General features: G+C 38.3%; 1 protein-coding gene across 1 annotated transcript in view; it reads right to left on the bottom strand.

Moving 5' to 3' along the window:
* Positions 1 to 1,092: 1,092 nt before the first annotated feature.
* lrrc4cb (leucine rich repeat containing 4C, genome duplicate b) overlaps positions 1,093 to 16,886 on the bottom strand; it is a 56,511-nt gene continuing 40,717 nt past the window's right edge. The window contains exon 2 of the mRNA XM_036135976.1: positions 1,093 to 6,095. Coding sequence (XP_035991869.1) covers positions 4,173 to 6,068 — 1,896 coding nt within the window. The 5' untranslated portion in view covers positions 6,069 to 6,095 and the 3' untranslated portion in view covers positions 1,093 to 4,172. The remainder of the gene's footprint in view (positions 6,096 to 16,886) is intronic.

Below are 16,886 nucleotides of genomic sequence, written 5' to 3'. Positions count from 1 at the left end.
TCTTAATAGTCCTCCGTAAACCCCACCGAATGAAAGATAATTCTGACAGTGGAGAGATCAGTAAAACTGTTGTGGGTCATCTGGGGGTGATGACAGACCAAGTATGAACCGCCATGTACAATGTTGTTAATTAATGAACCTCGATTGGAATTTTGTTAACAGTTTTTTCGACTGAGCTGTTCTTTGTAGACACATTTATACAGTCAAGGGACAAGCTGTGTTTGTCCGTGATGGGATTTATTTTTTCTATAATACCTGTTTCCTTTCATCTGCAGGCTGCTTTGTGTGTTGCTGGCATTTGATGTGTAGTTGTGTGTTTGCTGTTCTGTATGTTCCACAGCCGCTCCAGTATCTAAAATTTCACGAGGAAAGGCCAAATCATAATATTTGTACTGACAAACATCATCAATATTACATTAATAAGGTTGCACCCCAAGTTTTTGTTAAACCTACACCGAGCCAATAAATAAATAATGTATTTCTAGCATTTCATTTGTGCAAAAACAAAACAAACCAATTTTTCCCATTCATTTAAGAGTTACTTTTCCATTTTTTATTGGCTCTGACATACTTCTGTTTAGCCTTAATGAATCTATTACTTAGCTAATCAGTGTTGGAATTGTCCTTGTGCAGGTCCAACCTTTTATCTCTGTAGCATCTGAATGAAGCCAACTCGATTTGCTCCATTTTGCTGGGCAACTGTTTTGCAAGTAACATTCCCAATGTGACAGCAATGCAACAGTTTCAAAGGCATTTGTGACCGTGAGCAATTTTCTGCCATTTTGGGTGGTGGTCCTGTCAAAATGAAATGCATGGTCTTTGCTATGTTTTTTTAGAATGCCTTTTTGCTTTCAGTGGAAACTGATTAATTTTGTCCAGAAATGTTTCAAAATAATCCTGTGCGCGGGGAGAAAATGAATTTCCCTTTCCTTATGGACAGATTTACTTGCCTTCACAAACTCCTTTTATAGTGAGTCCTATTTTCCTGTTTAGCTTTCTCAGAGCTTCTTCGGATATTCATACGTGTATGAAACACACACAGCAAAATCTTCCACTGTCTTCTCTGTTAATGATCCATTCCAACTCTATAGGAAAAAAGAGAATTGCCATTTTTTTATTTGTATTCATGTACAGTATGAACTACAATCTCAGGTATCAATATTGAACATCATCCTTAGTGAAATTATTTGGACTCCATACAAGCACTCTTTTTTTTTCTTGTTTTTGTTTTTCTTTTTGTCTTTTTTTAACAAGTTGGAGCACATGTAAAATTATGATCTGAAGATATTTTTTTTTTGCATTATGTTTTGAAAATACTTTTTTTCTGTAGAAATTTAGCCATGTGATGATGTTCCTCTCCAAAAAATGAGAGAATGTCCTCACATATGATAACCCTCCCCATATATGGACAGTTGGCAGAATAACACACAATAAATTGATCACCTTGGCCGGGGGTTTGCACAAAAAACTCAGTCTGCTGGTATGTCGAGTCCAACATTCTGCTCGACAGTCTTCCTTCAAATACATCCCAGCTATCAAATGTCTTTCTAAATAAGCCACCCTGCCAAAAGTAACTACCAATACACAGATATCCCATTCATTCTGAAAAAACTCACAAGCTCCAAATATATATAAAAAATCTGAACCTTTTTTTTTTTTTTACTGTAGCCAGCATCAACATTGAATCATTATCCACCAAAAGCATTGTAAAGGAATTGAGCATTGGAAAAAGGAAAATAGTGAAAAGGGAAAGAATGGTTTACTCAGTGTCCTTAGTATTAGGAGCACTACTCATGTCATCCAAAGTGAAGAGCTGCGGTGAGTACTTCCTGGTTCAGCTGCTCTAGCCGGATTTGCATTTTCATCTGTCTGAATTCATTTATTTCTTTCGTTAAAAAAATGCTACACTCCACAGAAATTAAATGGAAAACCTTTGTTGGCACTCAAAAAATTAAAAGCCCTTTAATAACAGCTGACCAGCTATTTGCATGTCTCCACTGGTGTTTTTGATGGTTCATGTTTTGTGATGAGCTCCATGTCTTTGAGCTTTAAAATCCTCCTTGCCATTATCAGATTACAACAGGGACTCCAGTTGGATCAGTTCAAATTACTTATTACTTCCAGTCTCAAGATGGAGGTTGGTCTGGTTCAAGATTATTTTGAATCTAACTCTGCCAATGGTATGAATTAATTTGAGCCTAACTGCACATTTTTGGAAACAACCTCTGGAAAAAAAAGGGTTTTAGTGTTGCCTGACCTAAATATTTTTTTTATCTATTCTTTGGTGATTTGTTTAGAAATATTATAATAATAAAATAAAACATGACAAATTTTGTTTGTAAATGCAATGTTCTGTGTGAGTCAAATCCCACCAAACCCATCTGTAAACAGACATTCCATTAAGCCAGTTTGGTTAATAATTGGCTCAAATTGCGAATTTGCCAGTGGGAAATTAAAATATGCTTGTTGCACAGAGACCAAAGCAAAAGGCATGTCTACCTCTTCTTACGTTCCACATAAGGTCACTGTTTCCATGGCGACGGGCTGATGGCTAGTTTGCCTCCTTATTTCTTATCTATTTTTCTACTTCTCCCACATCACATGTGCAATTTCTGTGTTTGAAGACCTTTCATGACCACTGTTGATATGGACCCCCCACCCCTCCAGACTGCTCCACTCTCGCCTCTACCCCAAACACTGCTCTTCTCTTTTCACTCATACTATCCTCTTCCTTAAGCCTCCTCTTTTTTTTCTAAGACTAAATGAAAACCGCAGCATGTAAATAGACAGGAGGAGAGACAATGTTTTGATGGTCTATAAATGGCGCAACATCAAAGTGTCTTAGTTTTTTTTTTTCTCTCTGCCAAAAATGAGACTGAGCAGGGGTCGTGTCAATATCAAAGCCCACTACCCTCTGAAAGATGTCAGGCACAAAGTCTCATGCTGCTTTCTTATCAGCTTTTCTCTATTAGTCTGGAAATGAACTGCTGGTGCAGATTGATAAGCTATAACTTCTCCTAGTTTGTTGCATGTTCCTAGCTGCTTCACTGACTATGCTAGGCCTGTTTGTTTGACAGGGTCACACTACATTACAAACCCGACTCATTTGCCTTTTTATCCGAACCAACAGATGGACTATCACCGCCTGAGCTCACGTGGCCCTGGGGTGACGGCAAGGTGGCGCGACACCGAGTGGACGTAGATCATTACCAGGTTAACAGGGAGGCTGCAGAGCACAACCTTATGCTACCCTTCATTTTCCTAAGAAACATTTTGCCGCTGTGCAGCACACGTACTCAGACAAAGCAAGACAAATGAGAGACGAGAACGAGTGAAGAACGTGCTTGAGCTCAATGACAAAAAGGCAATCACACAAACAAGTAGAGCGAAAGCAGGGCAGACGTTGACTGGGAAAATGGATAATTCTGAGATAAAAGAAGAGAGGAGGAACAGAAGAAAAATGATTAAGGGTAAGAAGTCTAGAGAAATGTGAGGAGGGAGAGTGGGAGCCAGACCTTAATCTTAATTAAAGCAAAGGATGTATGTCTGTTGTTTAGGAGCCACAGGGGAAATGCACATTTACTCATTTGGCAGCTTTGCTCCACAGGCATGCTGGTTCCACGGTGATATAAACCAGAGCTGTGTCATTAAAAGATCTAATCTCATCGTGAGTGACAGCTGGAATATGATGGTTAGGAAAATAACACCGCAGTTGTCTTGTTTGACGTGTCGTAAGCTTCCTCCATTTTGGACACAGCGATGTCCTTCAACAAATTAACAGGTTAATGGAATCACAAACATTTGAGCGCGAGGTCGAAACCCGCTGTGGTTTTTCACAAGCTGCGTTTTATACAGTTCAGATTCACCTGCAATAAACCATTCTTTCCCTTGAGCAGTATTACACAGAGTGAAAGAGAGAAAAAAATGAGCTAAAAAGCTATCACAAATTGTTTTTTTTTTTTCAGTTAGCCACTAGACATTTTTAATAAATAACTTTTGTTTTTGTAAAGACCCTTTTCAAAGTTTTAAGTTGTCCCTTTGCCAAACATTGATTAAGTGCCGTCAAGATCAACTGTCAAGTCAACGGCATTTTATTCATTTTATTTTTATGTTTTGGTCCGTTGTATTCCAGCCGTAGACTGGTAATACTGGATATGTGGTCAATCTTAAGATCAGATTTGGGTTTCTTGGACGTTGTCTTTTGAACAAGCTTGAATCAGTAAAGGTTCCTGTGTGGCCGAGCTGTGTATGGTACTGAGCATAGGAGGATGATGATAAGTGTTCTTGTAGGTGTTGTAGTGGTTGTAGTGCTCCAACGGGGGAAGCGACAGATGTCTCTCCATAGCAGCAACACCTGCAAGCTCTTCTTCAACAGTAATGACTTCCATGGAGGAGGCAGGGCCATCAGGGTCCTGCTGGTTATGCTGCTTCCTCATCTTGTAGAAAATAACCAGCAGAACAGCAGCCATAAGTGTAATGGCTACAAAACAGCCAATGATAATCTTGGTGGTTTTCATCACCTCGTCAAGACCATTGAGGGCTCCTTCTCCATCAACGTCAAGGACTGGTATGGTATAAGTCCGCTCTGTGGTCCTTGTTAAAACAGGCATACCCTTTGTAGTTGAAGATGGTACCCAGCCAAATGGGGGGAGTGGTGTTTGGCTGTCATCCACAATGGTCTCAATGGTCTCCACAGTGACTGTGGTAAAATAGGTAACTCCACTGTTTTCCACAGAAGTGACATTAAGGACTGCAGAAGCAGTAATGTTTCCTGCTGTGTTACTAACCATACAGGTGTAAGTCCCGGTGTCCTGCATTGTTACGCTGGTAAAATTTAGCGTCCCATCATTGAGTACAGACAACCGTACCTTATAAGCCCCATGTGTTATCAAAGAGCCATTTGGTGTGAGCCAGCTGATGGATGTTAACGAGCTTGTACGACACTTAAGTTCAGCACCCATGCCTTCTGTGACATTCAGATCGCTGGGTGGCTCCACAATAACAGGAACGTCACACTGGAAGTAGCTGTGGTCCAGTTCCCCAATATAACGACCTTTAAAGGCTGAAGGAGAATGACAGCGAGCACAGCAACTGGTATTGGCAGGCACTGTTTCCTTAAGCCACCAGCTGAGCCACAAAATATCACAGTTGCAGTTCCAAGGGTTGTGATGGAGGTGCACTCTTTCCAGGTGATGCAATGGTGTAAAGAGGTCATGTGGCAGAAAGGTCAGGTTGTTGTGAGCCAGGTTGAGTTCCACCATTGACTGAAGATCATCAAAGGAATTTCTCTCTATAGTTTGGATCTGGGCATGCATCATCCACAGCTTTTGAAGGTTCACTAAACCTGTAAATGAGCTGGGTTTGATGACAGACAGCTGGTTTCCTGACATTTCTAGCTCTTCAAGCCTGACCAAAGGTAATATGTTAGGGATCTCTTTGAGGTTGCACATTCCCAAATTCAGATAGCGCAAGTTGGTCAAGTCCTTGAAAGCTCCATCAGAAATGTAGGAGAGACGCTTGAGCTCCCCTAGATCTAACCTTCGAAGTGAAGGAACCCGGTTGAAGGCATAAGATGGTATACTTTCAATGGGGTTGTTCCGTAGCCACAGTTCTTTAAGTTTGGACAAGTACTCAAATGCTCCATTGGGAATTGTCGTGAGACGATTATCAAAGAGCTCTAATGTATTAAGACTGGCCAGCCCATTGAAAGCACCAATTTCAATGCTGCGGATATGATTCTTGCTCAGTTGCAAAATCTCCAAATGGCGTAGATGTTTGAAACTGTCCACCTTGATTACCTGAATTAGGTTATCCTGAAGGTTCAGGTAACGGGTATTGGTAGAAATGCCATCTGGGACATCCCGTAGACCCCGCCGTGTGCATATAACTTTGCTGAACTGGTTGCTGCATGAGCAGACGGACGGACAGGTCTGAGCACGAACGAGCCCAGCCACCACCAGTATCTGAAGAGCCAAAAGTACCACAAAAAGGGGGTTGGACAGTGCCCCCTTCAGCCTACGACCTCTCATTGTCTGGCGTTGGAGGGAGTAGATCATTGTGTTCCGCATTCATAGTTCATTTGGTGCTAGGCTTCCCTGTAAAAATAAAAAAGAGAAAAAATAGTGATCAGTAAAGGTTAATAAAAGGTTAGTGCTGGTGTAGTATTTAATCAAAAATATTAATACAAATGTATTATCATCTGAATGTCTTTGCACTTTTTCCATATTTGATTATATATATGCGTCTTTTTACATCTTTATTGTTTACTTGAATGTTAGATGTGTCTGGTTTTGACTACATTAAATGGTAGAATATGTCTTGTCTTCACCGTGGGATGGTGAGAATCAAAATTTTGATTTCTTTATGTGTCTGCTACATGTGAATAATTGACAATAAAGCTGACTTTCACAAATAATTATCCTTTTTGAGCTCAGTCAAATACAGTTCCTTGTTTAAGTATGTTTTATTTGCATAACAATTTAACAGAACTATCCTAAAATGTAAAGTGGAGTATTTGAAAATCATTGAAATTTTTCTTTTGTTGTTAAACTTGAGCTGTTATTCTATCAACGAACTGCTATAATGCAACACAATCAATAGTAATTGAATAATAATAATAATAATAATACATTTTATTTAAAAGGCGCCTTTCTGGACACTCAAGGTCACCGTACAATAAATGGGAAGTAATAAATCATCATATATGAAAATAAATACATACAAGACCAGCATAAGCCAATCACTTTTTTAAACCATCAATTCACCAAAAATAATGCAACATGGTGTTAAAAATGAATTTTACAAACTGTAGAACTTTGTCATTTGCTTTTGTGTAGTTACTTATTTAGTTAAATATCACCACTGATAAATCACTGAATCCCAAAAAGCAATTTATCCATGCTTAAAAAATAATTTACAATCATTAGTGGTTCAGGAGAAAAATGAATTTCAACTATTAAAGGCTGAAATGCAACATAAGCAAAGATAGCATAAAATATGCAGTTTTTGAATGAGGTTCTTTTAATTGTCAGCTTGTTGCCTTTTTGGTTTCTACATTGATTGATTGTGAGTATTTTTTTTTTCATTAAAAAACTCCACCTGTACATAGATGCGGGTTTATTTTGCAAGAAATCTACAACAAATGACTTGATTTTTAATCATCTTAAAAACATCGGATATTAATTCCACCTAATCAAGTGAAATTAGGATTGATGAGTGAATTCAACCAACAGGTCCAGGAGTATGCCTGAAAATGCTTATGATAAAAATAAACCCAGAGAATCACACACGTAGAGTACAGCCTGTACCTCCCACTTACATTCTGCAGTGCTGATGTGCTGCTACCGCTGCTTATTTTCTCTATGCTTAAAGATGACAACTTATGAATAAATCTATAAGTTCCTTATACCAAACATGTATAAGTGCTAAAAGCATAAAATGTGACAAGACTCTATCAAAATGCGCTGTTAAGTAATTCACACTCTGCAGTGCAGTCCCTGTTTTTGCCAAGATCAGGGCACACTCTATATCACAGCGTAAATGTATTATTTAAAAATAAACATCATGTACTGGGTCCTTCTTGGTTTTCCTGTTATCGGTTAATCATCTCTTTCTGTCAGCCCACAAGCAGAGAAAAAACTGTGTATTATGACAGGTGTTTTCTAAACTGTAAAAATTGTTAACTGAGATGGAAATGCTCACCACTGAGGGTGAGGGGCTGACTTAATCAGAAGAAATGAGTCTAGATGCCTTGATTTTGCTCCAACAAGGCTGCCACAATACTCGTGATGGAACGAGGCTGCAGAGAGAAAAGCCACTGCAGGGGAATCAGATCGAATAAGACCTCCCACTGGCTGGAGCTCATTTTGTCTGGCTGGAATTACAACAAACCCTGCACTGCCACCGAAGAGAAGAAAATGTCAGACATGGCAAACACACTGACAGTGATTATCTGCTGCCAATAAAACATATCAGTTTGCAAATCCACTGGAATGCTAAAAGGGATGAGCCTTGCAAACACTCCAAGAGTAATTTTAGCTTTGGCCACATGCCGTATTCATAATGCATTTAATGCCTCATTACATACGGAAATGGGATATATATCGTAGAAGAAAAAAAAAATCCTCCCCCCCCTTTGTTGGTGCAACACTGCATGGATTAATTTCCATCTAGCTGTGCTCAACATGTGTTCAGAGCCACATCAAGTAGCACATGTAGCTGCTTACATCTAAAACCCTGCCAGTAACATTAAAACACATCCACCCTCACGTTTCAGCTGCTGCACCAACAGCACTGGCTTCATGTCTGTCAGTGGTGAGATTTGCCAAATTCATTGGTTTAATTAGTTTGTTGGGGAAGTGCAAGGAAACACGTTTCAATCAAGGTGAAAAAGGTGGCTGTAAGATGGAGTGATTCAGCTCTTTTAAATTATAATGTCAAATGATCAGAACCTTGTCACTGCTTAGCCCTTAAAAGAGCAACGTTTCGTTTTCAACTAGCAAGATGTGCTAACTTGGACATTCCCACACACCACTGAAGCCAGCTTGGCACAAAAGCATGTAAATGTCCTCCTTTGAGGAACGGAGGAGCCTAACACAGAGAAAGTAAAAAAAAAATCTGTTTCATGTTCTCATTGTATAAATATGAGATAAGGTATTCTAAATCTGTTCTGCACAAATCCAGCTTGTGAAGATAATAAATCTTTTAGGATGAAACAAAAAGCACAAAACGATGCATTATGTATTACTTGCTATGCAGTCACATTTTGATTTTGATATTTTTGCAAACTTGTTGGCATGTTTAGCATTTTCCCTCAGGGTACTAAGGGGCTTTTGGAATCTTTTATGTGCAACAGGATTAGACCAACCCAGTGACAAACACAAGCTTTTGAATTTGCATTTGTAAAATCTGACAAAATAGTTTCCTTTTTTAGAGAATGCATTCTCAAAAACTAATGGTATTGTTATCGAAATAACTCCTTTTCACTACCAGTTATATACAGTGCATATCCCTTCTCCTAAAATATATTTAGTTTTTAATTGGTTCCTTTATGATTGGGGCATTAGAAGAGAAAATAACCTAATGCAAGAAATTAAAAAAGGTTGGGTTGTTGATTAGACAATTACAGATAATTTTCAGTTAATCATATGAATATAAAATTGAAAGAGCGCTGAAATGAAGTGGTATGGAATCTGGCAAGACCTACAATGAAAGAGAAATAAGTCTGTGGCTACTGAGAGGCTGTCTGATGAGCTGAGTATCATCTTGCTAATTGATTCAACACATTACTGATTCATTACATTTGCATACGCTTATTGCATGTCTGCTTTTCAACCCCGTTTGTGCTGATGTTGTAACCTCACAGGCCATCTGGGTCTTTGGAGACCTGGCTGCAGACAATGCAGCCCGCAGACATACGGATAGATGACAATCCTGATGCATCAGTGTTCAAAATCATCATAAATCTTGACTGATTTCAACATGTTTGCATATATATATATGAACATGATATATATATATACATATATAGATCATGTTCATCTTAAGAATTACTAAAATGTGTTAATCTTTTTTACATTCATGCTGAAAACGTCAAGCATAAAGTAAAATTTAATCTGTATATTTGCATTGGACTCTAAAGGCTTTGTGTTAAAGAAGGTCATAACTGTGTTTCTAATTGCAGCATGTCTACATTTTTTTTTTTTTTAAACTGCGCATCCTTGCATGATTGCATCTCAGAAGGTGTATACGGGGGGACGGGGCCTTTTAAAATCTGGCACTGAGGCGAGGTCATGACAGGCGACCATCACAGACACCAGGACTGGCTGTGCTTCTCTCTCCACCCTGCGGTTCTTCTTCATATTGGCCACAGTGCTCTGAGTGCTCGGGTGTGTGGGAAATAAATCTACCACAAGAAGCTGCTGGGTGTTGCTGACTTACTCGCTATACTCGGATTATTTTAACAGGGTCTGGTATTATTAAAGTTATTTCGATATTTTAGAAAATGAAAAACAAAAGTATTTTTATGGGCCTTTTTGTTGATAAAGGGTCATTTGCTGAAGCCATTCCTAAACTATGTCGATGCTTTTAACGAGGGTAAGGTTGCTCAGACTACTTGCCAGCTGTCACAGGGAAAATTCTGTGTCATGTTTACTGTGGTTGTGCAAATCACATCTGTTGTTTTTCTCCAGCCATTTAATCCGGACATCATTTTTATCAGCCACTTAACTTTATCGTTTAGATTAGTTTGGTCGCCTGCGTATAAAAACTACAACTAAAATGCCATTTCACTTGATTTGTGATTTCTTAAAAGGGTGTTCGGTGGTTCTCTGTCTTCTCTGTGAAAAAGCCCTGCTATAATTCACAGGAGTCTAGATAAAAAAAATAGAATGGTGCTGATATGTTGCTCTAAAATCTGGTGTATGTAATGAAATGCAAGTTTATTAGGACAAAAACCGGGAAAAAATAGGAGAGATTAACCTAAAATTCATTGTGTTCTGTGCAGGTGAAAGAAGCTACATTTCTCTTCTTTAAGATGATGAAAGTAAATCAGCACCCTTGGAAAACTGCACAGTACCACTGTCAATACATAATAGATGGAGGTTTTCATCATCCTGACTTCACAGATAATACTACTTTTGGCAGAATTTGTAATGTCTTATCGAAAGACGATTTACATTTCTTCAGATTTGGGTTGATTAAAAACAGTAACAGAAAAAATAAGTTTTTAGTTTTTGACAGAAATAAATTGCCTGAATTCCTACAGAGCTTTTGGGGGGAAAGAAAATATTTAAAACAGGTCTTTTTGTACTCATGCAGTGTTGGACAAAAACCCATAGGAGGAACCCTGATTCACAGCTGAATGTTTTCACACACACACACACACACACACACACACACACACACACACACACACACACACACACACACACACACACACACACACATTGTTCATTTATATTCCCAAAGCTGTCTTTATTTATTGTTTTGTTTAAGGCGCAAGAATACTGAAGAAACAAAAATATGGCATTTCACTTTCATTTTGGTACTGTTTACTTTATGTATTTAAAATCCACAAAAAAACCCTCAAAAGGTGCAAGAAATAAAAACAAAGCATCTAAATGCATTGCATTGTACCATTTTTAATGAGGCATTTCTCAACTATAGTGTGCCTAATTTATTATTAGTCTTTTAGTACGCTGATTGCAAGTTAAACACATCAAGGATGTTTTGTTTCATCAGTTTAAAAAGCTAGAACTGATAATAATCCTCCTGAGGTGGTGCAGTTGACCCTCTGTCCTGATCCAAACCCCCAGTGCCTCCAGGGGCAGCCAGGGTGAAGCAACAGCAGCACTTTCTGAAAGCACAATTATTCTATTCAAAATCAGGGTATTTAGGAGACCAAGTTCATTTTCTGCAGATTTTAATGAAAGTCATTAAACTGAAAATGGACAAATTTGAGAGCAATCAATTTGCCATCTGGAATTACAGCCAGATGGACAATAACTCTGTCCCAACACCTACAGTGTAGACATTTTTCAATTTAGCATTAGCTATTATGTCTAAAAATGGATCAAACACCATTTTTATTCATTGCCTTGTGTCTGATGAGAACTGGGACACGATTGTCAGCAAGTCAGCAACTTTGTCTTCTATATATATTTTTTTCAGATAAAGAAAGGAAAAATAACAAAAGCAAAAGGCTTTGAAAATGTGTGCAATAACAATTTTAGATCTTACTTTTGAGAAACTCATCAAATTAAATTAGTTTAAACAAATATTACATTTTCAAGCCTTCCAGCTACCTAACCCAAATTGGATTTCTTGGGGGTCAAGTGACCAGGTCAGGCTTTTTAGAACCAGAGGGAAAACTCCCTCTGGTTCTAAAACTGACCCATATCTGATTGTTTTCAAGTCAGATTTGATCCTCTTCCATCTGTGGTTCTGAATCTGTTCTGATCTTTTTGAATGTAACCCCAGTGGGAACAACCAAGGCAGATTTGATACCATTTTGACGTCACTTTCAATTGACATTTGTCACAGCTTTGCACCAGCGGGCTGGAAGTGATAGCAGTTAGCAATAGCAAGACGGACGATGGGTGACTGCCACAGCACTGCTCAATGGAGGGACAGCGAGATCTTAGACCTTATACATTTGTGGAGCGAAACTTCTTTTCGAGCCAAACTGTAAGGCTCAAGCAGGAACCGTTTGGATGAGGGACATAGACGAATATGCACGGCCGTGCAAAATTCATCTACAATCCTACACACAGAGGACTTTATAATGCCAAAGAGGTTTTCACTTGTTGAAATCCATTGTATTGCATTTCAATGGGGGCAGCGTGTTGCGATCATCCCCCATTGCAATGTAATACAATGGTTTGCAATGAATGCCCTGCATTAGGAGTTGAGACGAGAAGTGCTGGCATATATAATTAAAAGTTGCCCACGAAATCCTGAAGTTCTGAATGAACTCGGTTTCTTGCACCACCATTCCTGGCTGCGTCCCTGCATCCACACAGACCTCTATGCTAAACTGGCAGCCACAACGCAGTAAAATACCAGAATACATATACTCATTCTCTTTTCATCCGTGTGTTTTCCCCTCTTCAATCGCTGACACAATAAATGACTTCTGCTGGATAGTTTAAACCAGGGATGACCAAACTTTCTGAAACTGAGAGCTACTTCACCAGTATTGTCATACGAAGGGCTACCTGTACTGACCTTTGAACTACAAGAGTCCGAGCTCACTTTAACTTTACATAATATAAATGTGCTTTTAATGCTTTTGTCTTTTATTAAATATATCTAAATACAAGTATGATTTAAAAGTTAGAGCAACTGAATAAAATAGCATTTTAAATGCAGCTCAGTGGAGGGTTGTGATGTTCTTTATTTTTTTTACATGCTTGTGGGCACCACATATGGTCCTTGGGGGCTACCGGTGCCTGCGGGCACCATGTTGGTGACCCCTAGTTTATTCCATAAAACCATATTTCTTTTATGTTTCCTGGACCGACATTGTTGCTGTTTTTTTTCACATGTGGGTCAGTTTCAGACAATTCACACTGGAGTCAGATATAGGCAACATTTTAAACATAATATGAACGACCTTGCAAAAATATCAGATTGCAGAGAAAGAAAATCGGAGTTGATCATTAAGTGCCTTTCAGAACAAACAGCATCATTATGACCAATGCAAAACACCAGAAGAAGTTTGGCATAACGATCTGGGGAAGTTCAAAACATTGTTAGGCTATGGAACAATATCTCAAGCTTTAACATGAAGCCCTGTGCTATCTATTATGCAAAAAAGGAAAGTGTATGGCACGTCTGCCAACCCACCAAAGCATGGCAGCCTACCTAACTAGATAAGATTATGAGCGCTGATCAGAAAAGGAGCCCTGGTAACCCTGTAGGAGATCCACAGCTCTGCTAGGAGAATCTGTTGACAGGACAACTGTTAGTATTATATTCCACAGATATGTCCTATATGGAAGAGTGGAATAAGGAAAGGCGTTGTTGACACAAACCTAAGACAAGCCATGTCTATGGTTTGTCACTGGTCATGAGGGACAGAAAAAGTATATGAGAGCAAAATTAATATTCTTGGCCTACATGCAAAACACTCTAGGTGGCAGAGAACTAACGTTCCACGTCGATCTGAACACATTATCTTCCGACGTGGTTGTGGAAACATCATCCTTTTGTGTTTTATTTCTTTCTTTCTTTTTCAGGCAGGGACAAAGAAACTAGTCAGAGTCTCTGGAAAGGTGGATGGACGTAAATACTGCATCATTAATAGACTTGGAAATGCTGCACAAACTTAAGAGCGGGGCGGTGGTGTTCAGGACAAGGGTCAGATTAAAACATATTCATACATAGAATGGTCCGATCACAATCCAGAACCCAGTCCAACAGAGAAACGATGATCATACTTAAAGATTTATGTTCACAGACGCTTCCACTCTAAACCGACTGAGCAGGAGATATTTCATAAAGAAAATGTGTAGGTTTTAGTCTTTCGATGTGCAAAGTTGGGAAACACCTATATCCACAGTCGCAGATGTAACTTCAGGAAAATATGGTGCTACAAAGGATTGACTGAGGGAGGCTGCAATCCACATGCACAACCATAACACTTAAGATTTTCATTTAGCAAATTTACAATTTTCCTTCATCTTCAAAATTATGCACAACTTTGTGTTCCTCCACTTTAAAGGTTAATTTGTAAGGGGAGGAAACAATATGTGTTAAGTAGTATGACTATTGTGGAAAGGCACTGCACATTATACTATGCAGAAAGAAATAATTAGATAAAGGAACCCTTATAAAAAACTACAAAGTTTTAGAATATGTAAAAAATCAATAGTTGCTTTCTTTAAAAACGAAAACAAAAAATCTGACATTTTACCTCCACTCCCAAAAACATTTTTTTCCGCTAAATAATAAAAATGATGCGATACCTGATAAAGTTGACATTAGGTTGTTAACTTTTTAATTTTAATTATCAGTTTTGTGCCTTTGTTCGCTCAAATTGGCCAGTATAGAAGGGAGACAGAGCAAGAGGGTAAAGAGACACCTTTCTAGTGTTAATTCAATTCCTATTCACGTACCATCTTATGGTGCCTCCATTATGATAATTACAGAGGCTAAATAATCTGCAGGGACCTCCATGTTCAAATGCACTTTGCAAAGGCTCTGTCTACTCTCTGCAAAGGGATTAAGACAGGGTGCCCTGGGTGGCAGACTGGCTGAATGCAAGGGCGCTCTTAGTATTCGTGTCACTTGTCTGGCCCACCAATCTGCTCCCATGACTGAGCTTCAAAAAAGAGATTTGCAGGATTGGCAAACTGTAAGTGGAAGGGCATCGCAGTGGAGTTGAGGCGGATTAAACTAAATGAAAACATGGCACCGTGCAGTATGTTAGTATGACTCAGCCAGTAGTGACAATCTTGTTAATTGGCTGCGCACATACTGTATCATCTAACACTTTTACTGTAAAGCAATTAGTTTTTTTAGTGATCAGAAAGCTGAGGAACACTTCTAATAAACCAAACGGTGAGGTGCAACGAAGGCACATTGCCTCTCCTCTAAAGAGACAGTTTAAAAAAGGTGTGTGAGGTAAGGTAGGTAAAGTAGCACAGACAGCAGTATGAGGAAAAGACAAAAAACTACACAGATCCTTTTCACAACGGTTAGAAACATCACTAATTCAAGATAAGAATTGAGAATGAAACTTGTCAAACTTGCTTTTCTTTAAAGGATGGATTTTTAAATGTTTACTTAGATTTCACATCTCAGCGATATCAATTTTTCATTTCATGAACAACCAATGAAACTTGGATCTTTATAAAGGCGTAAATACCCTGATAAAAGTGATTTCTCTTCCAAGCTGTAGAAAGCAGGGATCATCTTTTAATGACTCAACACCGCAAAATGTTAATGTTTCATGACTGGGGATGAAAGAAAAGGAATTTAAAAGTTGCCAAGGTTTAAAAAAATTCTGCCTCTCTGCAGCATCGTAGTAGTAAACATGGTAATACCGTTCAAATGCCAAGCTGCTGGTTTCCAGTGTTAGAGCTGAGGGACAGAACCGTGCTGCATTAAATATGACAAAATAGCACTGTAGCTTCAATAGCCAGACCTGGCAGGACGCTAGTCCCTCCAAAATGCGGAGTGCTTGAAGGGATTAGTTCACTGAAGTGTCCTCTGTTCAGTCACAGTTATTTGCCAATGCATTCCAGCCATTCTAGTTTGCAAATTGACTGAAAGCAGAAGTTGCAGGCAGCATCTTTTTGTGGAGCTCTGGTGCTCACACTTGGAGTGACAGGATACTGACAACAAATGACACAATACCCAGCGCAGTTATGTTTTTTTTTTTTTTTTTTTTTTTCTTTTTATGATTGCTGCCTACAGCCTCTTATGCATGCCTTTCCCTGGATTCCGCCCTGTTTATTCTAAGGTGATAAGTCTTTCACATGTCTTCAAGTGGCGCGATGCTGAGACCAGATGGTATGAGGATTATTTTATTTTATTTTATTTTTTTAACTGCAGGTTGAGTCAGGTTTTGATTTCTGAGCATGGTTATGTGCAATTAATAAGATTTGTACTTTAGGGAAAATTTTGACCTCAAACAATCACTTTTTGTGTTAATGGGAAGCATGATTATTATCAAAATGTTTTGCTTTGCAAATAGGTTCTTACTTTATTGTTTTAGTGCCAACAATGCAACATGTTTCCAAGCTAACTAATTAATGATGTTAAATAACCCTGATTTCACTTTTGATGAAAATACTTCTGATTGTTTATTTCCATAATCAAGCAGCCCTAAGTAAAAAAGAGTTTTTACTAAATAAAGCATTGTATAATTCCTCATCTTTTCCAGCAATTTTCATCCTTTTTTCCTTGTGAAATTGATTGTCAGTAAAGCTTAGGATAACATCTGTTTGTATATATTAGAAAGCTATTTTTTTCTTTCTTTGACTGAAATATAAAAATTTACCTACTTTTAGTATTTCAAATCAATTTAAATTTAAAGTGCATGGTTGGAAACAGGTAATTAAACATGACTCTTGTATTTTTTTTAGTAAAATAAAGCAAGAAATAAATGTTTAAGCTCCTCACATGGCAAAATAACATTTTAAAGTTTAACAAGTTTTATAAAAATTTTTCCTAAACATATAAGCTAAGAGGGAAAGAAAATCCATCCTTCACTTTTCCTAGTTGTGAAATGCATCATTGTGAACACATATTGTTTAACATAGCCTTTTAAGGAGCTCCATAGTGATGGTGTGGTTAGCAATGTAGCAGGAAAGTCCTAACTTTGACTCTTTCCTAAATAAGGTTGATATTCTCCGTGTGATATGAATTATTCCGGGTAC

Source organism: Fundulus heteroclitus, chromosome 4 (assembly GCF_011125445.2).
Source record: "Fundulus heteroclitus isolate FHET01 chromosome 4, MU-UCD_Fhet_4.1, whole genome shotgun sequence".
NCBI lineage: Eukaryota > Metazoa > Chordata > Actinopteri > Cyprinodontiformes > Fundulidae > Fundulus > Fundulus heteroclitus.
Note: the sequence above shows the minus strand (reverse complement) of the source record. Positions and strands in the feature narration are given on the sequence as shown.